The sequence below is a fragment of the Trichosurus vulpecula genome, chromosome 6, assembly GCF_011100635.1.
Source record: "Trichosurus vulpecula isolate mTriVul1 chromosome 6, mTriVul1.pri, whole genome shotgun sequence".
NCBI classification, from domain to species: Eukaryota; Metazoa; Chordata; class Mammalia; order Diprotodontia; family Phalangeridae; genus Trichosurus; species Trichosurus vulpecula.
This window is the reverse complement of record NC_050578.1, coordinates 166,459,699-166,487,019: the sequence shown is the minus strand read 5'-3', so window position 1 is coordinate 166,487,019 and position 27,321 is coordinate 166,459,699. Positions and strand designations below refer to the sequence as shown.

General features: G+C 40.0%; 1 protein-coding gene across 1 annotated transcript; it reads left to right on the top strand.

Annotated features, from left to right (window-relative positions):
• The first annotated feature begins 3,456 nt into the window (after nucleotides 1-3,456).
• Nucleotides 3,457-17,663, top strand: UCHL1 (ubiquitin C-terminal hydrolase L1). Its single transcript, XM_036763986.1, has 9 exons — nucleotides 3,457-3,582; nucleotides 3,702-3,713; nucleotides 4,355-4,483; nucleotides 8,258-8,408; nucleotides 11,344-11,429; nucleotides 11,507-11,554; nucleotides 12,401-12,467; nucleotides 12,794-12,852; nucleotides 17,191-17,663. The coding sequence occupies exons 1-9, from the start codon at nucleotides 3,550-3,552 to the stop codon at nucleotides 17,275-17,277; spliced, it is 672 nt and encodes a 223-aa protein (XP_036619881.1). The 5' UTR covers nucleotides 3,457-3,549; the 3' UTR covers nucleotides 17,278-17,663.
• Nucleotides 17,664-27,321: the final 9,658 nt, after the last annotated feature.

Genomic DNA, 27,321 nt, shown 5'->3' with positions numbered 1-27,321 from the left:
ACAGCTGACTAAGGAAGGAGCCAGTCTAGCACACTAGCACCCACGTTTTCTCCAAAGAAGATCATGGGAGAGAATTTATCATTCCTCGATGGCTGGTGCTTCTTCCTCTCTGCCTGTCCCCTGTGACTTTCCAACCCCATCCTAGCTTTGGATTTCTAATGGTGTGATGCTGGGCAAATCACTTTGGCCCAGTTTCCTCATCTGTAAAATGGGGATAAAAATAGCATCTACCTCCTAGGATTGTTGTGAAAATAAAATGAGCTATCTACAACGTGCTTTGCAAACCTTAAAGGATTATATTGGTATTACTCCAAACTATGAGAAAAATTCATTCCCTTTCCGGAGAGGGTCAAACAATCTGATGAGTCCTAGTTTATGTAGGGACCTGTATAGTTCACAAGACTCACAAGTAGCAGTGACAGACTATACCTTGGTTGTTCATTCCCATAAATGCCTACTACACAGATAACATTCACGAAGGCAGATTGGGTAGAACATTAGTGACTTTAAGAAGACCAATAATTGTAGGAGTGAGTGTTAAAGCCACTGGCATGTGCAAAAAAGTATTTCGGTAGCAACCAAGGGTTGGCTTCTGTCAGGTATCCAGAGGGAATTCTCAATCCCTCCTCTAGGCAGTTCTTGTTCTTGCTGTACTTTGTCCTGCATTCTCAAAGAGGACCATCCATGACTTGAAAGTGAATTGGATTTAAGTAAGGGAGGGCTGTACACAGTCACCAGCCTCACCCTCTCCTCCAGAACCATCTGGATCCAGTGGCAAGATATAGCTCAGGACAACTGGAGATGACCCCCCCCCACCCCACCCAGACAGTTTCCTGTTTTCACTCTGCCTTCTTGGCTCCACCCACCCCCCCCAGTTTCCTAAAAGAGTCAATGAACTTCTCTCTTTACCTAGCATGCTCTTGGACAGTAGCAAATAAAAGCCAACATTTCCTAATTCCTTTATTTGGGAAAAACTTAGTGTTAAAGCTGGAAGAGAATTTAGGCTTCCTCTAATCCAACTCATTCCTTTTACAGATGAGGAGGAAGCTAAGGAATGGAGGAAACCAATATAGTGGTAAAATGGCTTACTCAAAGGTCACAAATACTAAATTAACAGTGTTGTGATTGAAATCCAGGTCTTTCGACTACAGATCCAATGTCTTTGCAGTATAGCATACTGCTGCCCTGGATATGTAGGGAGGTTAAAAAAGCCCACAGCTCCCAATTCAAACAATTTGCATAAAGATCACCATAATGTTACCATCTAGAAAATGTTTGTTGTACTTGTATAACATTTTTATACTTCTAAAGTATTTTTTGCATATATTGTCTTACTTGATAGGACTGAAAAGTGTGTCAAGGAAAATACTGTCACTGAAGTCAAAACATTCCTCCATTAATTATTAGCCTAGAGGTACAGAGTATAGATTTGATGAGTTACTAGGCTCTTATTCTGACTAGAATCTCACCCACAGCATTATATCTGCTAGCTTTAGGGAACAACTCATATCTACTGACTCTGTTTCTTCCTTTACTTTACCATCACATTTGTCATTGTGTAAACAACAATACACTAGATTCATGAAGAATTATAAACAAGATACAAATGAATTCCTGTTCTGAAAAGGATTATGAGCTAAAGTGAAAGACTGGAACTTTAGAAAACTTTAATGGAGAAGGATTTAACCAAACACTATAGACTTCCCTCACACTTTCCATCAGTGATTCCACCATTGCTGCAGTGACTCAGACTCAAAAAACTTAATCATCTTTTACTACTCTGTCACCCTCAACCCCAGTATCCAACCAGCCATCAAATCCTATTGATTCTTTTTTCATGATGTCTCTTGAATCTGTCCTTTTCCATTTCCACTGGGATTGCCCTAATACAGGTTCTTATTACCTCAGCTGGACAATTTCAACTGTATGCTACCTTTTCCTGATCTATTTTATTCCCCCTACAACACATTTTGTACAACACTATCAAATTAATCTTCCTGAAACACCATTGTGATCACGTTCCTCTCTGCTCAGATACCTTTAGGGGCTTCCCAACTGTCTATAGGGTAAAATATTACAGACTTGAGACATACTAGACCCTTCACAATCTTTCACAAGCCCACCTTTTCCATTTCATTTCCCATTATTCCCTCCCCCTTCTCTCATTCCATAAAAACTGCTCTATTCAAATAGGTTTACTGCCATCTGGAATCCACTATAAATTTTCCCTTCTCTACACCTTCTGTGTAGAGAATAGTTATGATATTCTCCTTTCCTAGAATGTTCTTCAACCCAGGGGATCACAAAGGGAATAGATAACGACAGGCTCTAAGGTCTTCTCCCTGTAACCATTAATACTAAGAGCTTCTTAAAATCAGGAAGACCCTGGGGTATACATTTCAGCATCTTCCTGCTCTCTTACTTCACATGTAAAATCAGTCTATTAATATTCATCACCAAATGGCACTTATAGGGAGCATTTGAGATCCTTTGGCTCAGTTGACATTTAAATGTTAAGACAGAAACGTACTTTTGATTTGTTCTTCAAAACACAATTGAGGGATTAGAACGTTATTACGCGTATACTTAAGGAAATACAGTAGATGAGCAATCCAGTTTGGACTGTAGGAAGAGATCCCCTTATCTTTGAGTTATATAGGATTATAAGAATTTTTTTCTGTATATTAAGAGCACTTTAAGCCCACGTTAGGAGGCACTAGGGTACTTTCTTCTTTAACATGGAGTAGGAGTAGTAGAGACGGCTTTACAATTGGGAGGGTGGGAAAAGAAAGCATATAATAATAAGTAACAACTATTATTTATATATCAGCTAGTATGTGCCAGGTGCTTTACATTATCTCATCTGATGCTCATGTCAGCCCCAGGAGGTAGGTGCTACTATTACCCCCATTTTACAGTTGAAGAAACTGAGGCAAACAGTGATTAAATGACTTGTCCAAGGTCACACAGCTAGTAAGTGTCTGAGGGTGGATTTGAACTCAGGTGTTCTTGACTCCAGGCGCAGTGTTCCAACCACTGCGCCACCTAGCTGCCCTGCACGTCTTCATTAAAAAAAAAAAATTAAATACCTGTTGACTTTGAACCTTTACTGGAAGCATCTGGGTATATGACCGTTCGTCGTCGTATTTGGGATGATGGAAAATGGACTTACTCATGTCTGTCTCAGAGATCAGGGGAAGAAAGACACACACCGAAAAGGCCTCACCCATAACGCCGAAGCACCTCTAGGTGCTCATCAGCTTTCGTATTATCTCACCAGAGAAAATGGACACGGCAGGGTTTTTGGGGGGCCGGCTGTACCACTCCGTGCCAGGGGGCGGGGGTGCAGCATGCCGATCTGCCGCGGCGCGTGTATGTCCCACTAGTTGGGCTGCCCCTGCTCCCCCCCTCCGCAGTAGCCCACAATGAGTCCGACCAGTGGGATATAAAGAGGCGCAGCCGGGCGGGTCCGCTAGCCAGCTCGCTCGCACTTGGCTCTTTTACCCTGCGCTCACCTTGCGCTCGAGACTCGGGCCGGAACGTGCAAAGATGCAGCTGAAGCCGATGGAGATTAACCCCGAGGTTAGCGGCAGGTGCACGGTTTCCTGGTCTGGGGGAGAAGGGATATCGGGGTGGGGCGTGCAGCTCACGCTATCCTCTCTCCCCTCTCACGTTCCTTTTCTCTTTCTTGTGTGTTTCAGATGCTGAACAAAGTGAGTGGTGGCTCCCGTTATGATTCTGCCTCTTCCTACTCCATCTTGGACAGTGTTTTTCTGGGTACCCGGTGTCTAGCTATTTTCGCAGAATAGCCGCAATCCGCCCCACCCAGTCCGTTCCGGAGGTGGGCGATGGGGGGCGACCTTATGCTCCCCCCTCGCCTCCACCTTGGGTCCGGAGTCTCGGATCCACCCCTCCCCTTCCATCCTTGCTCATCACGACCCCAGGTGTAACTGCGCGGCCAGGGCCTAGGGCAGGGGAAGGTAGAGCAGCCAAATTGGGCGGAGGGGTTGGTGGGCGAGGACACCGCAGGAGGCTGGCGGATACCCTCCCTAAGATGCAGTCCACAATATTCCAGTGCGCCCGAGATGCAACAGCTTGGAGCAGGACACGTGTGGGATGCGCGGCGCTTTGTGCTGTGTCATTGCGCCCCGAGAGTGGAGCAGGGCGGGGCCCTTCTCTCAGCCTGGACTTGGGGGCGGGGGGTGGCGGCGGTGGGTGAAGGGAAGGAGGGCAGTGGGTAGGTAAGGGGAGCGAGGAAAGGGAGTATGAGAGGAAGCCCTTGGCTCTCTGGCTCCGCTACAGCCCCTAAGCAGAGCTGGTCGGTTGGTCTGGTTTCTGGTCTTGTATCCCACAGGTGCTGACCCGCCTCGGCGTCGGGGGTGACTGGAAATTCGTGGACGTTCTGGGGCTGGAAGAGGATTCTTTGAACTCTGTGCCATCTCCAGCCTGTGCGCTGCTTCTGCTGTTTCCCCTCACTGCCCAGGTAGGAAATCAGGGATATGGATAAGCCGAGTCCCTTCTGCAATAGATGATTTTTTCTTGAGGAATATTGGGGAGTGGGGATCATAATGGCTAAATGAAAGGATGGTTAGCTGTTTTAGAAACTTAGATGACTAGAAGCTGCCACCCAGAGGATGGAGAAAACAAAGGGTGTGCCCCGGAGGGAGGGAGTGAGTTGAGGAGGGCATGGGTAGGAGGAGCCTGGCCTTCCCTTCCCTTCCTTTCTCTTCCCTATGAACTAATTTACTTAGCTAAAGGGGGTTCAGACTTCCTAGAAATGAGTAACTATCTTTAGCTGCTTATGAAGAGCCCTAGCTTGGTGAGAGTGAGAGAAAATGGGCCTCAGTTTCCTCCTCTAAAATACAAAAGGGCTGGATTACATCAAAGGCCCTCCATTACCATTTTCTAAAATTGCATCTTGGAGATAAATCATCCGCTCTAAAATGCTATGTGCAGTTCAGGGGAGGGGGAAAATAACCTTGTTCGAAAGTAATTTTGCCCCATTTTTTCCCCTCCCCTTATCTGCTTTGACTGGCTTTTTTCTTAAAGCTTACTTTTAACATCACTCCGGTCTCTTTCTGATTTTTGTAACACCCTAAGGACTGGAGGGGGAACCATCTTTAATGCCAGTGGTCCAATGAATAAAGAGAACTTCAGTCCTAGCATAACTACTGGCTGGCTCTGTGAATGGAACTGTTTTCTCTTTCTACAAAATGGAAGGTCATCACTTAGCAACAAAAAAATAGGTGAATTGTATGGCAGATGCTCTAACTCAGCCTGAAACAGTGGTTTTTAACCTGAGGTCCATTAACATTTTTTTTAATACTTTGACAGTAGTATTTCAATATAATTGGCTTCCTTTGTAATTCTGTGTATTCTGTAGATTTAAAAATATTATTATGAGAAGGGGTCTGTCTCCAGGCCTCACTAGACTACGAAAGGAGTAAATAGTCTAAGTACTGAGCTTCTAATTTAAGCTCTCAACTGTACCCCTTTGTGTCCAAAATTATCTTACTGCCTCTGTGATGAGGTATTGATTATGACTTTGCTTTCTTTCCCAATTGAGCTTGTCACCCGGCAGTTTAGGCTGAAAAGCTGCTTTTTTAATAATGTTTTTCATAGCATAGGAAAATGTGCTGTCTCAGTAAGCACTGAAGTTTATTGTGCAGATCACTTAGTACAGGCCAGATAGTAGAATAAAAGACTTCAGAATAAAAACCAAAAAAGATAGGATAAACTAGTTTGCATGAAACTACTAGCACTCCCTTGCTACCTCTTGCCATAGAGTCAGCAGGCATATGATTTTATGGAACTTTAAGGATCCATAACTTTCATTAGTGTGAATAAAATCTACTTGTGGGCAATATAGCCATTCTGTGCCTGGTAGGCTTTTGGGGTTGCTGTGGCCGCAGTGTGTTATTTGGTGGTCAGCTTTCTGGTCACAAGCCTCTTGGTGGGAATCCTTAAGCCTTTGATGTGGGCCCACACTCAGACCCTTTCTAGCTTGATAACAAGTATAAACTTGCATAGCCTTTAAAAATTCAGGGTCACCAAACTTGCTGTACCAGCTGCCTGAGAAAGTCATATCAAATGGTGTTTCTAATTCTGTGCTTTAGGCAGCAACACAAAGTTACTATTATTGGTACATTGTGAAGATAAGATAGCCTTTTGGAGAATTTTTGGGGTACACTAAAATAATGTTTCTTGCCAGATGCTGAACATAAGCAGAAAGGAGGTTGCCAAGTATAAATGCAATGTAACTACTGAGTGGATTTTAAAAGCACAACACTATGACTTGCCCATTCAATATGGTGGTATAGCTTTTGGTCTTAGATCAATGATATCATAATGACTCATGGCTTTTGACAAGTACTTCAGAGGGACACCTTGGGGGTGCAGCAATATAGATTTTCTCTTCAAAGGCATCAACTCGGAAGCTTTTAAACAAAACAAAAGCTAATTTTTAACCTATGTTTCTTTCAGCAGAAAGAGAACCTTAAAACAAGAATCGTGCCTGTTTTCTAGTCTTGGATCCACCGCTAATGGATCTTAAATGAGTCAAACCTCACCTCTAGGTTTCTTCTCCAATAATGTTCTTTCCAGCTCTAAAAATAATAATTCTGTTATGAGATATATTTAGTTTTTAGACTAAGCTAAATCACTTTTAAGAGGAAGTTTATGGTACATATCCTTTGATATCAGTTTGGAAAATGGATATGCCAATGTGCATATTGTCTCTAAACAATACCATTTGCTCCAAGACTTCAAAAAGCAAAAATAGGATGGGGCTATCCAAACTCCTCTAAAATTAACTTGAATGTCATGTGAGGTGATGACAAAATATTAACTGGTGTACTCTTGACTTCCAGGTTATCCATGAGGGTTTTTAAGCCTTGAATCTATTGCTTAGAAAGCTTGCTTGCTATATGAAGCTCTTAAAGCCAATTTCTAATCATGTGATTTAGCCAAGAATTAGACCAACAAATGTTAACTTCATTGCAGGAGTAGCTTGTCCTTATCACACAAAAGCTCACACTTCTCTTCCATTTGAAAAGGATAAGGCTAAATGTTTCTGGTGCAGATTGTAAAATACCAACTGAAACACCACTGGTAGGGTGTATTGATCTTGGAAAATTCATTGTGATATGAATATCACCATTATTTCTTAATTTAGTAAAATACGTACATTCGTAGACATGTATGTATGCCTGACAAGTCAGTGTGTTTTTTATCTTTAATATTAATTTTACACTGTACAAAAACTTTTGGGACAAGTGTGTATCTGAGCATGGTAGATAGAGAGCTGACTTTACCACTGAGTCAAGTAGACCTGGGTTCATGGGCTGCCTCTTCACATACTAGGTGTCTGAGCCCAGGGAAGTCACCTTGGTGCCTCCAGAAATGTCTCTAAGACTAGAGAGAAGCACCTTATCACCAGGAGCTCCCCAAACCAAAGAAATCACAGATCCAGACAATAACAAAATCTGTAGTCTACTGATAAGGAATTAAAGGCAGTATTTAGTGAACAAGCAGATGTCCTTCAGAGTAGAGTTCTAGATGGAGATGGATTAAATCTCTTCCCTTTCCTTTCTACTACCCCCTCAAAAAACCCTCAAAGTTTTTTTCTAAATTCAAATGATTTAAATGGTAAAGCCAAACAAATGATGTGGGTAGAGAAGAAAAAAAATTGATCTTAAATCAAAGGTTTTAATTGTAAAAATTGCAAATATTCATGGGCTGCCATCTCATGTGATACTCAGTCTCCCTAGAATCAGCATGTTTCTAATAGGAAATATTTCTATCTATTCATTTGTCTAAATTCATAACCTTATAGCAAATGGCATTATTTTAAATATATTTTATATGAAGATATAGATGTGCTTAGGAATATAACTGCAAAGTAATAAATCTTTAGGAATTTAGCCAAACTACTTATTCTGAGTTCATGATGTAGCTAATATTCCAGGCCAAAGGTGGCAGTGGTGTCTAGACAAAACCTTGAGCTTCTGTCTGAAGCTGGTGGTGCACTGCAGCATCAGGGTGGGGCTCTGAGTGATGCTGTCAAACCTGGGCTGGGGGAAGGGCTGATGTTGATATTACCTTCTGACAATCTATTTCCAAGGCCCTACCCAGCCTTTAAAACTAAGGCTTTAAGTAAAATTCCAATTTTAAGTGTGAACACCAGCTGTTATTACCTGTAACTTAACTCTGAAATATTTAGTACACAAAGAACAGATGTTGATTTTAATGTTTATAGCATGAGAACTTCAGGAAAAAACAGATTGAAGAGCTGAAGGGGCAAGAAATTAGTCCTAAGGTGTACTTCATGAAGCAGACTGTAGGCAACTCCTGTGGCACCATTGGCCTCATACATGCAGTTGCTAATAATCAAGACAAACTGAACTTTGGTAAGTGTGGCTCCTCCTCAAAACGTATCTTCCTTAATCTAGAGCAGGGGCCTTAAACTGGCATCTGTACATTTTTAAAAATATTAACCACAATTTAAATATAAATGATTTTCCTTGCAATCCTTTATGTAAAAAAAATTGTACATATGAAAATATCTTATTTTGTACATGTAAAAAGGGGTCCATGGACTGCACTAGACTGTCAGAAGAGTCCATGACATTAAAAAATGGTTAAGAACCTCTGATCCAAAGGTCATAAGCATGTTTTATTTATATTTTTAAAATACATTGGAAAAAATATTGACCAGAAATCTTATGCATGAACTACCAGGGTCCATTTATGAAGGGCTATGGTTTGGTAACTATCTGTGACCTCTCTATAGGGCATTTGATACCAATATATAATTTATTGGTAATGCCCTCTAGCTTTGGCATGGCCTGTAAATGAGAACTTGTAACTTCTTCCTTCCAAAAGAGAGCTTGGCTTTGCTCTAAGCATGATTTGGCATTTTTTTTGGTCTAGGATGAGGAGTTCTTGGCAGGGCACATCAAGAGATGGTGAAAGGTACTCTAGTGCCCTAAGATTGAAAAGCTTGATAAAGACTGAAGCAGGCAGAAGAGATGTTTTATACTACCTAGTAAAGCTGATTTGGTTGCTAGTAACCATAATAACTAGCTGAGGAAATAAAATAAAAGCTGAATGAGGTAATGCATCAGTATTTCAATATAGTAACTCTTCTTGTGAGACTTGCAGAAATAAGCAACACAAGCTTTAAACTAAATGTAATGATACATATAGGACTAAAAGCTCTTATTCTTCAGTAATAGCTTTGCAAGCTATTTTAGGCCCAAGTTTTGAAAGGTTTTAAGCTGTGAGCATAGGTATTTGTCACATGCTCACTATATGCCTACTGCTTTGCCCATCTCAACCATATTGTCTCAGCCAGGATTGAAATAGGAAGCATGACCCAGCCCTTTATCTTGAAGAGCTTACTGCAGATGGAGATTCAAATCTAAGATGAGGGGCGATTAGAATTTCATAATGGAAGGTCTAAGTGTGCTTTCAGACAAAATTTGTCAAATCAATCAAGCATTAATCACCTATTATGCATGGGAACATGCATTAGGGATACAAATATGAAAGCCAATAATCCTGCCTTTTGGGTTACTTATTCGTGTTGCTTCTAGCTAACACTGTAGCTATAACCAAGACCAGCTATTTCACATTAATAACTTTATTGAAACACTAAGCTGAGTGATTAATCTTGCAAACTGATGGTTTGATCTCAGAGCTCTCTTAACAGAACCTACAGTGAAAGTTTCATTAGTCTAAAAGTAAACTCACTACTACCCTCCCCACTTTCCTTTTTCTTTCAAGGGTAGCACTATCCAAGTCATACAGGCTTACCACCTAGGTGGCATTGTTACCTCTTAATTCACGAGCCCCTGAATACCCAATCATTTGTCAAGTCCTGTGGATTTGACCTTCATGACCTACTTCATCTATACCCCATCCCCTCCTCTGCCACTGCCACCATTGTGGTACAGACCCTTATCACCTCAGCCCTGGACTGTTGCAGTAGCCTACTGACTGGTGTCCCTGCCTCAAGCTTCTCCCTTCTTCAGTCTGTCCTCCACTTAGCTAACAAATTAATCTCCTCTTCTAAAAAGATCTGACCATGTCACCCTCTATTCAGTAAACTCCAGTGGTTCCCTATTCCAGGATAAAATATTAAAATTCTGTTTGGCTTTTAAAGCCCTTCATGAAAGCTGGTTGCTCTTACCTGTTCACAGTCTTTTTGCACTTTACTCCCTACACCCTGTGATGTAATGACATTGACTGCCTTGCTGTTCTTATACAAGACCCTCCTATCTCGGGATTCCATGCCTGGAATTCTCTCCCTCTTCCACCACCTGGCTCTTTGGCTTCTTTCCAGTCCCAGCTAAAATCCTACATTTAATAAGTCTTTTCCTGGCCCTTACCCCTTAATGCTACTGCCTTCCCTCTTGATGACTCCAATTTATTGTGTTTGTGTGTTGGTTTTTGCATATTGTCTCCCTGATTATACTGCAAGGTCTAGACTGACAACTATGTTGTCTTTGTCTCCCCAGTGCTTAGCACAGTGCCTCACACATAGTAGTTGTTTCATAAATGCTTATTGACGATAAAAAAAACTATCATTTGGTACCATTTGTCTTCTAGAATAAGTCCTTAATGTTTACTATTTGCTCCAACAACCTCTGGCTGTATGTATGCTCTGGTTCTCAGGACATAGCTTTCAGAGGTGTCTGGAAGCTATGGGCTCCCTTCAAGTAGTGAGTTCCCTTTTGCTAGAAGTGCTCAAGATGAGGCCTGGGTATCAGAAAGATGAGCTCTATAGAAGAATTCCTTCAGGGAATTGTAGAAAAGAACCTTCATAATCCCTTCCAGTTCTGAGGTTCTAGAACTTACTGAGACTTGTGCCTGTAGTGATGGTAGAAAGAACAAATTAGACTGTATAAAAGAAGATGCTTTGAAATCGCAAGCCTGGCCTCTTCTAGTTGTAGGGTCAGCCTGTTACAACCCAAAATAAGTCCTAGAATCCAGGAAGACATCAGAGGTCAACAGCTGAACTTGCCAGCAATTGTACCCTTTAAGTGTTAACTCTGACAACAGAAGCCACCTAGTTTTATTGTCAGTGAAGAAAATCCAGTTCATGTCATCTTCACAACAGTTTGGTGCCTTGCTAGACTCTTCAGCTCTTGACCCAGGCAGTACATTACTAAATAATGTTTTCAAGCTTCTTGCTGCCTTATCAGGTTCATCTAAGAGCAGGTTAGCTGTCATGTGACATGACTTTGCTACACTGATATAAAAATTAAAATGCATGTATTAAGACTAGCACATTTCCTAGTCTCTTAGTAAGCATTAACATGTATCTTTACTTATTTTTAGATGATGGATCAGTTCTGAAACAGTTTATTTCTGAAACAGCAAAGCTGTCTCCTGAAGACAGAGCAAAGTGCTTTGAAAAGAATGAGGTAGGAGAAACTAAACAACAGCTTATGCAGATGAATTTTGATTATTTGCTGAGCTAATAGAATTTTTCCTTTTACAGGCTATTCAGGCAGCCCATGATGCTGTTGCCCAGGAAGGCCAATGTCGGGTAAATTCAGATCTGCAAATCAAGAATCTTTAGGCTATCTAGGCTCTACTTATGTTTCTGCTGCAATATGTAATTCATGGGAATCTGTGTTCAAAACATTTTTCCGGGTTTCTTGGCAGTTTTAGTACTCATCCAAGGCCAGCCAATAGAAGGAGAAAAAAAGTCTACCTGGAAAAAATGCTTTGCTCATTTTTCTTAGAGAACTTCAATGTTCTCTGATAGCAGGGTTGGGGAATCTGAGGCCTCAAGGCCACGTGTGGCCTTCTAGGTCCTTGGGAGCAGCCTTTTAACTGAGTCCAAGTTTTACACAACAAATTCTTATATTAAGGTGATTTGTTCTGTGAAATTTGGATTCAATCAAAGTGCTGCACTCGAGGACCTAGATGGCCACGTGGTCTCGAGGCCACAGGTTCCCCACCCCTAGATTCGAGGTGATGAGTGGTACAGCTCCTCATGGAAGAAACTTACCCAGTTTACTTAGTAGAACATTTTGCTTAGAATTTAGTCTCTTTAAGTATCAGCCCTAATGTGGTATTTAGCAACACTGTCCCTGAAATAAAAGGAACTGCCCGTTTATGAATATATTAGACATAGTATAGCCTGGAAATAACATCAGGTAAAATTCAGTCCTCGGATTTTCTTGGCAAAAGTACACCTCTCATGCTAACAGTTGGTCCTTTGCTAAAAAAACAAACAAACATCCTTCAGTATTGGTGCTGTTAAAATTTCTAACGTATTTGTAGTTCTGACCAGAATTCTGTTTGGTGATCTAGAAAATCTGTTGGTCAAAAATCAAGACTGAAGCCTAAATCGTGAAATTCTCATTTCTGTCTGTTACTTCTTTAGGTAGATGATGAAGTGAACTTCCATTTCATTCTTTTCAACAATGTGGATGGCCATCTTTATGAACTTGGTATGTCTTGCAGAAGAATAGACTTCTTTTAAAAACTCCAATTGATACAAGCTGTCACTGAAATGAAGCTTCATGTGTGTAGACTGATTCAGTGCCATTATAGTATTTTATTGGTACCATGCTTGCTTTCAATGATGCCACGCAAATGATAGGTTTTTTTTGTTTTTTGTCTTTTTGCTGTAGTCAGCTCCCTCCACTGATGCAGATGGTCACTAGGCTTAACGTTTCAGTGATGCCAGGCAACTATAAAACTAAGTCATTTTCCTTGTGGTCACACAGCATATTAGTATGTGCTACAAATTAAACTTGCTGGTTTTTTCTTTTAGATGGACGAATGCCATTTCCTATAAACCATGGGTCCACTTCAGATGACTCAGTGCTGAAGGTATGACTTTAACCTATCCAAAACTCCAAAATTAGAGGGGTTTTTTTCCTTCAATAGAACTTCTCAGAAGGAAAAGAGAATAAGGTTCTATGGATTAGGGACCATCTTAGGTTAGGGTAACAGTCTAGAAGAACATTTGGTTTACACCAGGTCTTTTTCAGAAGCTCTCCTGGATTGTTTTGTGCCATAGTCATTTCCTAATATACTGTTTCTTGTCTCAGAGAAACAGTAGCACCCTACTGCCAGTCTCTCAGCGTGAGGGCAACATTCCCTCTGGGTAGCCCATTGCACTTGCTTCTACTTTCTGGGAATACTTGATCTTCTGGCCTTTGAGACCGGGATTGTTCATTTATGGAAATGTTGAAGGAACTGTGCCGCTGTCTAGACTGAACCATCCTGCAATGGTGGGACTATGGCATCACTTGAATATGTAAAGATGAGCATTTAATAAATGGTTAGTGGTTTCTGGTACTATATCCACAACCTAAAGGTAGTGTTGACATGAAAACCAATTCCTGTAGCATTAAGGGGACCATTTAAAGACGTCGGGTTGTGAAAGTTTACAACTTGATGACATACTAGGGCTATAGAATGGTTCCGGTATGTTTGAATTTATAAATATACCACAAATTTAAGTGGTTGTGCTAAGTTTACAGATGACATGGAAGAACATTAACTCCTCCTAATCACTAAGACTATTTGAATCTATTTAATTTTTAATCATACTCTTAACAAATACTGAAATAAACCAAATGGAATAAATCTTGAAATAAAACCCTAAAATTAAAACATTTACACTTTAGTAATAAATTTCACAGCCTATTTCTGGATGAGATTACTTTTTTTGATGTTTTGTGGATTAGCCATGTCTGACACTTGGTGATCTCATTTGGGGTTTTCTCAGCAAATATACTAGAGTGGTTTACATTGCCTTTTCCAGCTCATTTTACAAATGAGGAAACTGAGGCAAACAGGGTTAAGTGACTTGCCCAGGGTCACACAGCTAATAAGTATCTGAGGCCAGATTTTATCTCAATTCCTTCTGACTCCAGGGCTGGCTCTGTTTTTGTTGCTCTACCTAGCTGCCTAGATGTATTCTTTGATATACAGCCCACTAACGCTTCACTTTTATTAGGAAATATACGCTGGTTAAAATGCTTCTTTCTCGTTCTTCACCATATTCATTCTTATCCTAACTAAAAATATTTAATATAGAGCAATTTTAATAATTTGGGATCAGGGTGGATATTAAAAGTTACAAACTTTCCTCATTTGCACTAGAGTGGATATTCTGGTGATCTCCTATTTTGAAATCTTGTAATTTATGAACTGGCAGCCCAGTGCTAGAAAGGCATATTCAGATTTCATTATACATAGGCTTTTTATTAACAGATCTCTGGCTATACTTCAGCTGAAATATTACATAGAATTTTATGGAATGGGAGAACATTTTATTTAAAGACTTATCTGTTGAAGTCTATGGGATGTCTCCTATTATAATAATCATTCCTTTAATGATAGAGTACCAAATGCTGCCCATATCATCGATAAGTTTCTGGAGACTTAATGGAATAAATCTATTTACAAAAATGGTTATCCCAGATTTGAAGAAAAACAAAGTTTCTTCTTGTTTAGGATGAAAATTTTTACCAAGAGATAACTTGATAAAACTTTTTACTAATTATAGAGCTACATATTAGTTGTTCAATCCAATTCTTTAATTCAGATTTTAGAATGCTTGAGTATTAGCTTATTAGGAAGCTGCCCATTTGATTAAAAAGTCAGATACTTTATAGGTACCAATTCATTAAGTATCCATCTACTCTGCCAGCTCAGGAAAAATACAACTTAAGTAGATACCGTACAAAGAATTTGAAGAGGTTAGACACTGAAATATCAACTCTTTGCTGTAAAGAATTTAGTGGTCAGAGTAAAGCAATCTGAGGTGGAATGTGGAGAGTGGAGTTTAATCACTGAAACAGAAGAAATTATAAATTAGCTCTGTAAAATGGAATGCCCAGGACATTCATGACTTGAGTGATATATTCAAGTACCAAACGAGAAATGGTTAATGAAGCCATTGTTTCTTAACCATTTTGGTGCTTATATCAGATAGCAATGTTTTATTAGACTTTTAGAGCTGAAAGGGGTCTTCTAGGTTGTTAAGCCCATTTTAAATGTGAGGAAATGGAGGCCCAGAAAAGCTAGAATGGTGAGGTTTCAAATAGCTGATGGTACTTCCCATGGAAGAATCAGACTTGCTGTGCTTGGCCCCAGGAGGCAGAGCTAAGAGGATTTGGCCGGGGGGGGGGGGGGGGGGGGGGGGGGGGGGGGGGGGGGATAAAGAGGGGGAGGAATTTTAACTGTATATAAGAAGTAACTTAATAGAATTGCCCAACAATAGATGCACTTATTTGCCTCCCACCTACTTATAGGTCCTCCGTAGGGCACAAAATGTTATTGCTAATGAATGCTTCCTTAAATCTGTAATATCTTATTTATGACTGATTTCATATTATATTCACATATTTCATATGATTCTTACATATCTTTTGATATTCTGATATATCTTGTAATGAGTGCAAATCATTCATTAAAGTTGTAAATATATTTTACTGTCATCCAGTTGCTTAAAAATTTTGATAATAGTAGATAGCATTCATATGGAGCTTAAGGTTTGCAAAGTACCTTGTATATGTTATTTCAGTTGATGCTCACAGCGACCCTGTGAGGTAGATATTGTTATTGTTGTTCCATTTTACAGATGGGGAAACTGAGGCTGAGAAAGGAGGTGATTTGTCTTAGGTCACATATGGCTAGTAAATGTCTGAGGCAGGAATCAAACCTATGTCTTTCTCACTCTGAGCATGGTGACTTCAACCAGAATAACTGATCAGCACACATCCAGATTGGTTAGGGAGTAAGTAGTAAGTTTTGCCCAATGACATATAACTGAGTTATGACACAGTAAAGAATTAATAAGAACAATGAACTACTTATATCTTGGGGAAAGTAGTAAGTTAATCCTTTCTCAGTATTTCTCTTTGGTGAATTCCCACTGGTGCACATTTCCCAGCTACCACCTCTACCTTTGTTGTTGTCGTTTTTTTGGAGTGGGGAAGGCAGAGCAGTAGGGGTTAAGTGACTTGCCCAAAGTCACACAGCTACCAAGTGTATCAAGTGTCTGAGGCTGGATTTGCACTCATGTCCTCCTGACTCCAGGGCTGGTGCTCTACTCACTGCACCACCTAGCTGCCCCTACCACCTCTATCTTAATGTCCCTAAGTAAGTTTTGCTACTAAATTACTCATAGCCCATTTTCCTATGCCTTATATTACAGGGTTTTGTATGCTTATCTCTCCTATTAGAAAAGATCTTTGAGGAAGAAGGGCCTTGTCCTGTTCATCTTTGTATTCCCTGTAATGTCTAGCACATCAGTTAACCCAGCTGCTTCATGAAATGAATGATCACCTTTCTAGGCTTCAGTTTTCTCATCTGTTGAATTACAGGGTTTCATTGTCTTGCTGACATCCTTCTAGCTCTAAAACTCATTTTAAGGTACTTGGAAACCTTGTAACTGGAGATAATTGGAGAAATTTTTAACTAAAACTGGGAAAGCTTGTGTATGTAGTCACTTGTCTCCTGGGTCCCTTGTTCATTAACATCTCTTGGAGAGAGGCTAGTTTTGCCATTTACAGCTCTGTCATAAACAAAGCTGGAAAGCAGAGACGCTCCCACTTGCTTTCCTCATCTTCCCCATAGAAACACTATAAAAATTATAAATACAGAGTAGATGTAAATATGGAGGGGGAAGGGCAGAGATCTTTTAATCAGACAAGCAATATAAACCTTAATTAAACTTAAAATACAGCATGGTCTTGCCCTCTTACCTTGAGCTCAGCTTAATGAGGTTTGTTGGAAACTAATCCAATCTTCCCACTGATAAAAAGTTTGAGACATTAGTAGATTCCATTAATACTGTGTTTTCTCGCACTGATGCAGTAGAACAGTGTTTATTTTTTGTTTTGTTTATTGCTAGAAATATTTAGTATTTCATTTTTCCACAGTTTCATGTGAAAACAATTTTTAACATTTGTTTTTAAAATTGTGAGTTCCAAATTCTCTCCCTCCCTCTCCACTCCCCTTCATTGAGAAGGCAAACAATTCAGTATAGGTTATAAAGGTACAGTCATGCAAAACATTGCCATAATAGTCCTGTTGTGAAAGAAAGCATAGACAAAAAACCTCAGGAAAAATAAAGTAAAAAAAAAAAGTATAGGATAGTGTATTGATGATTTATCTGCTGCTGAATTTTAACTCCAAACTTGTTTGTTGCAGGGGGCTGCCGAGATCTGTAGACAGTTCACAGAACGTGAGGAAGGAGAAGTTCGTTTTTCTGCCGTGGCCCTCTGCAAGGCTGCCTAATGTCCTCACAGGAAGGATTTAACTCATTTCTTTCCTCAGCTTTAAAGCACATGCCTAACAGTGCAGTCAAAGATGCTTCAATACTTATGGCACAGCTGTTGTATCTTTTTGGTTCTGCAGAATTGCTCCTGCCCCAACCACACCCAAGTAATGTCAGAGCTTAACTTTTAAGTTTTTGAGCAAAGTTTGATAGGAACTCTTAAGACACAGCATATGTCTGAGGGAATTTCCCCTCCCCCTCCCCTTCCCTGGGCTCAATATTGTGATGTCTTGTGCCCTGAGGAATATCTAATGCTATCTATAGCTAGTTTAACTTGTGCCTGTAACTTAAGCCCCTGATTGTGGTTTACTTGTACCTGATAGAAAAGAATAAAAATTTTCTGCTGATTAAAAAAAAAAAGTCTAGTGGTTCCCTCTAAAACTAGCACAACAGACTACACTGAAAATAAGGATCCTTCTTTGATAGGTTAATAGCTGTTAAGCTATAACTTATACCTAGTTTTGAATCTTATGTGTTATGTTGCCACTGCTGGTCAGTCTAAACTAACTGTATACTTAAGGATTTCTCCACTGAAGTCAGCCACCTCTGTCATAAGCATTGTATTCTTCCTCTGAACGTGATCAGACTGACCTGTCAAATTACTGATTCCTGGTTAGGGCGAGAAAACAGTCCCCTCTTAGTTTGAAGTTCAAAGAGTGTTTAGATCACTTGTAAGATGTGAATTGGGTGCCTGTGGACAAGTCACTTGATTTCCTTGGGTCTCAATTACCTCAGCTGACTAGATGACCTTTGAGGTTTCTCCTAAGCTGTATCCATGATCTATGAAAATAATGGAGAAATGATTCTAAGTAGCCCTGCTTGCACCCAGTTTTCAGCTCCTGATTCATTCATTTATTCCACATGCCAATTTAATAGTTGTTCATATATGAACCAGCTCTCATACTTTCTAAAACTTCTCAACTAGCATTCCCATGTATGCACATGAACTGAAATTCAGTTTTCTCTACTGGAGGCCATTCCTGATACAACAAGGAGAAGAATTTGGGATTCCTCATTCCCCCAAGATGGTTTGAGGGATGGCTTATAGTATTGCATTTTGATTCTGAAATACCTTAAGGTTATGCCTCTTTCTCACCACCCCACCTTCAGGTGATTGTCCCAACTACCTACATGATTTTAGCACCTTACAATCTTATCATCATGGCTCCTCTATACCCTGCTCATATCAGTCTTCAACTGCAGTGATCCATTTATTTACCCACCGCTTCACCCACATGTAGGCAGTCACCCTTGGGATCCCATCTTGTGGCACTGTGCCACCTAAAAGATCCTAAACTTAAAAGCTACTGTCCATGACTACCTAATTGCTCTCTGGTACCCATGCTACCTCTCTTCTCTAGTCTGTCTTCCCTTATATCTACATCCAGCCCTGACCCTAGGGTTAACCCCATTTCACTGGCCACTACTCTAGAATTCCTTGTCCTCTTGCCTGATTGTGCCATTCTAACCTACCTTGTTCCTGTGCCAGTGCCTGGCGCATAGTGAATGCTTAATACATGCCTGCTGATCAGCCCCTGGGTGTCCTGCCCCATTTAATTTCCTGTTCCTAGATTGCCAAGTTCCTGGAGAAAGGCACATATTTGAACTGATCTGCAAGACCTGCAGTAGCGCACAGGGTTGTAAGGCTCAAAAGTAAAGATGTATTTAAAGTGTTTTGCGTAACTAAATGTGCCATATAAATATTAGGTATGTTATATATTTTTTCTTTTTTTCAGCATTCCTTCTATTTTATTTTTTTTTAATTTGCTTTTAGGGGCAGCTAGGTGGTGCAGTGAGAAGAGCACCGGCCCTGGAGTCAGTAGGACCCTGAGTTCAAATCCAGTCTCGGACATGACACACTTACTAGCTGTGTGACCTTGGGCAAGTCACTTAACCCCAATTGCCCTGCCTTCCCCCCTTCAAAAATAAAAAACCAAATATCATTAAAATTTATTTTTAGTTTCCAACATTCATTTCCACAAGATTTTAAGTTACAAATTTCCTCCCCATCTCTACCCTCCCTCCACCCCAAAATGGCATGTATTCTGATTGCCCATTTCCCCAGTCTGCCCTCTTCTCCGTTGCTCCACTCCCCCACCCTTGTCCCCTTTCCCCTTACTTTCTTGTAGGGCAAGATAGATTTCTATACCCCATTGCCTATATATCTTATTTCTTATTGCATGTAAAAATTTTTTAGCATTTATTTTTAAAAATTTGAGTTTCAAATTCTCTCCCTTCTCTCCCCACCCACCCTCTTTGAGAAGGCAAGCAATTCAATATAGGTTATGCATGTATAATTATGCAAAACCCTTCCATAATAGTCATGTTGTGAAAGACTAACTATATTTCCCTACATCCTGTCCTGTCCCTCTTTATTCAGTTTTCTCCTTTGACCCTGTCCCTTTTCAAAAGTGTTTGCTTTTGACTTAGGTATATTATCCTTGAAGTGATAGCATGGATTGGAGATGAGGTGCAAAGACAATTGGAAATATTCTTAAAGAACCATTACAATGATCCAAATGGGTAGGAGCCTCTATTGGGCTAGCAGCACTAGAAATGGAAAGGACTGTAGGGAACTGGTACAAGAGAAATTATAGAAGAACTGACGATATGTTAAATTACTGATATAATAGGTAATGATAACTCACATTTATTTGGTACTGTATGATTTGGAAAGGGCTTCGCAAATATCTCATTTGATCCTCATGAAATATTCCCCTTTTATAGATGAAGAAACTGAAGCAGACAGTTTAAGTGACTTCCCCAAGGTCACACAGCTAGTAAATGTCTGAGGTCAAATTTGAACTCAGGTCTTCCTGACTCCAAGCGTTTTCTGTCTATTGCTAGTTATCATCATTATCATTACTGTGATATTAAGGAAAGGGGAGAATCAAACATAAACCCAGAGTTATAAACATTAGAGATAAGGTAAATGAATGGTGGTGCCAAAGACAAAGTAATAAAATCAGGAAAAGCAGCTGGTTTAGAAAGAATGATGAGTTTGTTAATATCAAAATAATTGGTGTGTTAACCAGTGTTCTGAACTCAGAAGGAAGACTCAGTTATATGACTATGTCTAGAATTCAGTTTGCCCTATGATCTGGTATTTCCATTGGTGAAAGTTTTTCCAGTTTTGTGGCCCTTGAGCAAGGAGCATAATGTGTGAAAACTCAACAAGGAGAATAAATACTGCAGGAGATTCTTTCCTGAAAAAAAAAAAAAGCTGAATTCAGAGAATCTCTACATTATTGGGTCTATTACTTTCACCAACACTGCTTCCCTACACTGATTTTAAGCAATATATGCACTAGAGAAATAAGTCAATTTCTTGAGAAAGTGGACCACTCACCAAACTAATCCAAAATTATTCCTCTTCCATAATGGTATTACTTTCTTACTTGTCAAAATTCCTATTGAATAGCATGTCTGAAAGATAGCAAAGCCAAATGTGAGATGACAAGCCCAAGGAAAACAATACAAACCTGCTCTTTAAACAATAATGATTTATTTTTATAATTTTCAAACACTTTTCTTTTTTTTAAACACTCATTTCTAGATATACTGTTTCACTCCATTACACACACACCCTTCCCCATGGTTTTCCCTTGTAACAAAAATATTTACATTAAACCAACTAACACAGCAACCATGGCTGACATTGTATCTCATGTTTTACATTCCAAAACCCATACCTCTCCTAGACAAGGAAAGAGATCCAGCTCCTTACTTCTTCTCTGCAGTGACTATTAATCACTACAATGATATGATAGGTGCCTTTGTTTTTAGTGTTCTTTTCATTTACATTACTGTAGTCATATTTTCTTGGTTCTATTTACTTCACTCTATCAGTTAATTTAAGCTTTTTATGCTTCTCTGAATTCAGATGAGTTTATTTGTTACAGTAATACTCCATTCCATGAATGTGGCACAGTTTGTTTAGCCATTGCCCAATCCTTGAGCGCCCTATCTTCTTTTTTATTCTTTGCTACCACAGAAGTGCTGCTCTGAATATTTTGGTGTAAATGGGACCTTTCTCTCTGTCCTTAACCTTTCTAGGATATATATGTCTAACAGTAAAAGGTCTCTAAGTCAAAGAGTATGAACTTGCTAGTCACTTTATTCAATAGAATAATTCCAAATTTCCCTTAAGAATGGTCAGACCAATTAACAGAGAAACTAACTCTGGAAATTCATACATTGATACTTAAATAGCTTTATGGTCTGATAAATAAAGATTATCTGGCTGGTGATGCAGAGCAGAGCCATTCATGCCTATCCATCGCCGGTAACACTAGTCCATGTCCTCTCATAATTTCTCCACAAGAGGCCCACTCAACATTTTGGGGACCTTCCTCTGTTAACTTTTGGCACTAGGCAGGTACTATTGAGATGGCACAGATTGTCTATCTACAATTCCTTACTTTACGCATGTTACCAGTCTGCCATCTTTTCTAGTCCTACATCTCTCTTATGATCTTCCATGCTACTTCTTGTGCCCAATTCTTCATTGGTAAGATGCCGCAGCCTCTTTATGCCCACCATCCATCTTTTCACTTTTGATAATTTGTAATTTTGATATTTCAGAAATAGTGGTAGTCTATGAATTACAGCCACATAGCATCACCTAAGAATAATCTTGAGGTGGTTGGAAATACTGTATAGTTATTAAAAAACAGTCTAGTGTACTCTTCCATCTGTTGAATTTTGGTTCCAGCGTGTCTTCCAGATTCTGTATCTATTGTGTGTGTGTGTGTGTGTGTGTGTGTGTACATCTGTATGTATGTATATGTATATATGTCTATGTAGTGAGGGACCAACTCTATGATTTATATATATGGCTACTTTTCATAGTCTGAACTGTAAACATTCATCTACTTGGTTATTCCTTTGCAGACAATGAGGTTAATCTCTTTTAAATGATTGTAGATTTTATTTAGAAGGCTCTACTATGTCCTGATGCTTGATGCAAGCAACAAACAATCAAAAATGCCATGTACAAAGTGGAGAATCAGGCCCTCCGTTTGTAAGGAATTCCTCTTGCAGCTGGATAAGTTCAGGGCCAGTGGCAAATACCTTAGAGAAGTGTATACATCCTTGATTTATGACTTGTTTGATATAACTATAAAAGGATATTTGAACAAAGTTATCCTTCAAGGAACCTTCAGTTTTAACACACCTAAGACACTTTGTTGAAGGTAAACTTTTAAGGTGGCATAGCCAGATATGAAACACATATAGAGCCAGCTTCCAGCCAACACTGAACAACTTGGGTACTTTGGGGCTGACAAAGCACTAACTCACTGGATTTGCCTTCGGTCGATCTTTTCTCTTCTAGGCTACAGATCATGTCAGGAAAGCTGTCCACGATGCCTCCACTTCCTTTTTTCTCACTTTCTTCTTAACTCCCACAATCTGGCTTCCAACCTCATTAATTAGCTGATGAAAATTACTAAAGATCCCTTAATTACCAAATCTGATGGTCTTTTCTTAATCCTCATTGTTCTTGACCTCTTAGTAAGAGCTGACACTATCAATTGCCTTCCTCTCCTCCCTACTCTTTTCTCTCTAGGTTTTCATGATCCTAGTCTCTCTCCTGGATTTCCTACCTATCTGACCACTCCTTCTCAGTCTCCTTTGCTGGATCCTCATTCAGGTCATTTCTGCTAAGCAAGGGTATCCCATAGGGCCCTTTCTTGGGCTCTCTTCTCTTCTCCCTGCAAACCTTTTCACTTGCTGCTCTCATCAGCTCCCATGGATTCACTTATCACTCCTATGGTGATGCTTCTCAAATCTATTTATCCAGCCCTAAGCTCTCCACAGACATCCAGTCTTGCATCTCCAACTGCCTGTTAGATATCTTGAACTGTCTGTTCTTTCGATATCTCAAAGTCAACACGTCCAAAACTGAACTCATTTTCTTCCTGCTCCCAACTTGAAACCCTTCCCTCTTTCTAACTTCTCTGTAACTACTAAATATACCATTGTCTACCCAGCGGCCCAGTCTTATAACCTAGGCATTGTCCTTCACTCCTCACTCCCACTCCTCCTATCTGAACTGTTTCCAAGGCCTGTTGATTTTACCTTTATAATACCTCTCTCATATACCCCCTTCTCTTCTCTAATAGTACCACCTCTCTGGTGCAGGCCCTTATCCCCTTAGGCCTAGACAATTGTAATAACCTGCTGATTGGTTTGCCTGCCACAAGTCTCTCTCCATTCCAATCCATCCTCCACTCAGCTGTCAAAGTTATTTTCTTCCTAAAGTACAGATCTGACCATATCACTCCCTTGGAAATAAACTCCGGTGGCTCCTTATCACCTCTAGGATCAAATAAAAAATCCTCTCTTTGGAATTCGAAGTCCTTCATAACATGCCTCCCCACTAATCCCAACTCCAGTCTTCCTTCTCTGCCTTTTTATGCCTATCCTATAAAGTACTCTGCAATCCAGTGACACTGGCCTCCTTGCTCTTCAAACAAGACACTACATCTTCCAATTCCAGGCATTTTCACTGGTGGTGTGCTATGCCTGGAATTCTCTCCCTCTTCATCTTCTACCTCCTGGTTTTCCTGGCTTCCTTCAAATTTCAGCTGAAGTCCCACCTTTTTGTTTTGGTGTAAATAGTATTTTATTTTTTTCCAATTGCATATTTTTAATATTCACATTAACAATTTTTAACAATCACTTTTTGGTTTTTCATTTGTTCATTTTTTGCAGGGGGGGAGGCAGGGCAATTGGGGTTAAGTGACTTGCCCAAGGTCACACAGCTAGCGTGTCAAGTGTTTGAGGCCTAGTTTGAATTCAGGTCCTCCTGACACCAGGACCGGTGCTCTACTCACTGCTCCATCTAGCTGCCCCAACATTCACTTTTTATAAGATTTTGAGTTCCAAATTTTTCTTCCTCCCCCCTCCCCAAGACAGCAAACAATCTGATAAAGGTTATACATGCGCAATCATGTAAAACATACTTCCATATTAGTCATGTTGTGAAAAAAGAAACAGAACAAAAGAAAACACACACAGAGAAAGTGAAAATAGTATGTTTCAATCTGCATTCCAACTCCATGAGTTCTTTCTCTGGATGTGGATAGCATTTTCCATCATGAGTTAAAGTTCCACCTTTTACAAGAAGCCTTTTCCTGACCCTTCTTCATTATAGTGCATTACCTCTGTTGATTATTTCCATTTTATCCTGTATGTAACTTGTCTATACATAGTTGTGTGTAGGTTGTATCCCCCATTAGACTGTGAGCTCCTTGAGATCTGGGGCTTTCTTTTGCCTTTCTTTGTATCCACAGTGTTTGGTACATAGCAGAAGATTAATAAATGTTTATTGAATAAATAAATGACTATTTGAACCTCTTCCATTAGTGTTGAGGGAAGAGATTACCCTTCTTCTGACCTTGGCTCCACAGCAACTATGAGCACATGGTAGATATACAGCACACAGTCTACTTGCATGAACCTGTGACTATATGCCAGAGCCTTAGCTGCCTGCTGTAAATGAGAGAGCAGTGATTGTGAGATGGATGTTTCCAGCTTTGGGACCTCCTTGTCAATTTGAGAGGCTGGAAAATCCTAGGTCCCTTGTTTGGAACTGACTTCTGGATTCCTTCATTGGTAGCTAGAGGAGCTAAGTACCTGGTTTGTCTTGCCAGATACGCACCTAGAGGAAATACTTTGAACAGTGCAGAGCCAAGGTGAAATATAAAATGCTGATTTTTCAGTCACTCAAAGGCTTTGCTGTAATCACTTTCCCTCTGAGATTACATTCTATTTATTCTGTATCTATCTTGTATATACGTAGTTATTTGCATACTTTCTCCACTTCTTGAGGGCAGTATTCATGTTTTTTGCCTTTCTTTGTAACCGAAATGCTTAGCACAGTGCCCAACACATAGTTAACACAAAAAGTACTTGTTGACTGATTTTATATTTTTATGATATTAAGTCTCAATCTCCTAGGAGAGTCTAAAAAAAGCATAAGTTACGGAATCATATTTTAAGTTTTTCTGTCACTGTCAATAATAAGAGTGTGGTTTTGCATTCTCTATACCTTTCTATCAATTGTGTGTCTGCAAAGACACAGTTAGCTTTAGAATGTCATTTGTGAAAGGTTTCCTATCTGCCCCTGGAGCCAACATGAATCACATCCAGGTCAAGACTAGGATTAAGATTATTAACAAAAAGTACTACACCTTCCTGGAGAGTGATTTCCACATAAACAAACCCTTATGTGATGTGTTAGCTACCCTCCCCAGCAAGAAGCTCTTCAATGAAATTGTGAGATGTTATTCATCTGAAGGGAGAATGATAAGCCATCAAATTTCAGAAAAAAAGGGAACCACTCTTCCTCACCCCTAGGAAAAAAAAAGAAGAAAGGTTCTGGTCCCTTCTCATCTCTTCATCAAGCATGTCTTTAGTGTGCATGTAGATTGTTCTCATAAAGATTTTATAGAAATAGGGAAGTAGATATGAGTTTCTTAGTTGATGGGGAAGGCAGCAATAAAGTTAAGGATTTTTCCCAAGTGTTTGATATTTAGGGGAGGAGCCAAGATGGTGGCTGGAAAGCAGGGACTCACTTAAGCTCCCCCCCAGGTCTCTCCAAACACCTATAAAAAATGGCTCTGAACAAATTCTAGAGCTGTAGAACCCACGAAATAGCAAAGGGAAGCAGGGCTCCAGCCCAGGACAGCCTGGATGGTCATTGGGAAAGGTCTATCACAAGGAGCTAGGAGTGGAGCAGGGCAGAGTCCAGCATGGGCCGTGCCAGGACCAACCAGACCCGGAGCCGTGCAGAACAGGCGTAGCACCCTGAATCAGTAAGCTGTGGCAGTTACCAGACTTCTCAACCCACAAACACCAAAGACAACAGAGAAGGTTAGTGGGGAAAGCTTCTGGAACAGAGTGAAAGGAGTTTGCAGTTCGGCCACCACCCCGGGGGCAGTGGAGGTGGTGCAGCTCTGAGGCTGCTTCCAGAACCACAGCTGCAGTTGCTTCAGGCCCCAGGACCACCTGATGGGAGGATTAGAGCAGGAGTGTAGAGCCTGCTTGGATCTGAGTCGAGGTCTGGGTTGGCAGTTGTTGGGGGAGGAGGAGTGCTGGTATGGCAGAGCTTGCTGTGTACAAGTAGCTCTGAAAATAGCAGCATTCCCTCAAGCTTGGAACAAAGTACTCTCTACTCCAAGTGTTCGATATTCTTCCTTTCTTTCAGTTATCTTGAGAACTGATCCCTCAGAACTGATGCCCCCAAAATTGTGTATCTCCAGCATAGATTTCCTCTGTGAATACTTGCTCTAATATAGCTGTTCTTCTGATCTCTGTTTTTTTAACACCATTCCTAATTACTAATGCAACATACTGAGGGTTGTGATGCTAGGGTCCCAATGTGGTAGCTATATTTTCATTGATGTAGAAAATGATTTGTTTGGACTCAGAGTGCAGATTGAAGCATATTATTTTCTCTAATTTATATATTTGTTTTTCAGGACATGGCTAATTCGAAAATAGGTTTTGCATGACCTCGTGTGTATAATGGCTATTGTATTTCTTACCTTCTGAGTGGTTGGGAGAGGAGTGGAGGAAAGGAGATAATTTAGAACTGAAAATAGAATAAAATTGATTTAAAAAAAAAAGAAAAGAATTTGCTACAAACAGATCTTGACAGATCTTTTCCATTTTTCATCTATTTGTTTTCTTCTTTCCATTTTTATTCTTAAATATTCCCAGAATGATATGACTTAATTGGGATTTTTGACATACTTTCTGTAAAATTACTTTTCTCTCCATTGCTTCATGCTATTTTATGAGGTAATACTACTTACAATCTTCTACCATGAGTTTATGTGCCAAACCAGAGTTTGTTCTTGCCTGTCATCTCTATAAATTTAGTGAGGAGATCAAGTTTTTGCTGGAAGAATTGGTTTCTAGGTTTTTGAGGGGTTTTCTCATTGTAAGGGAATGATTTACATTGGTTAAATTTCCTTAAAGAATGGTGATTGTCT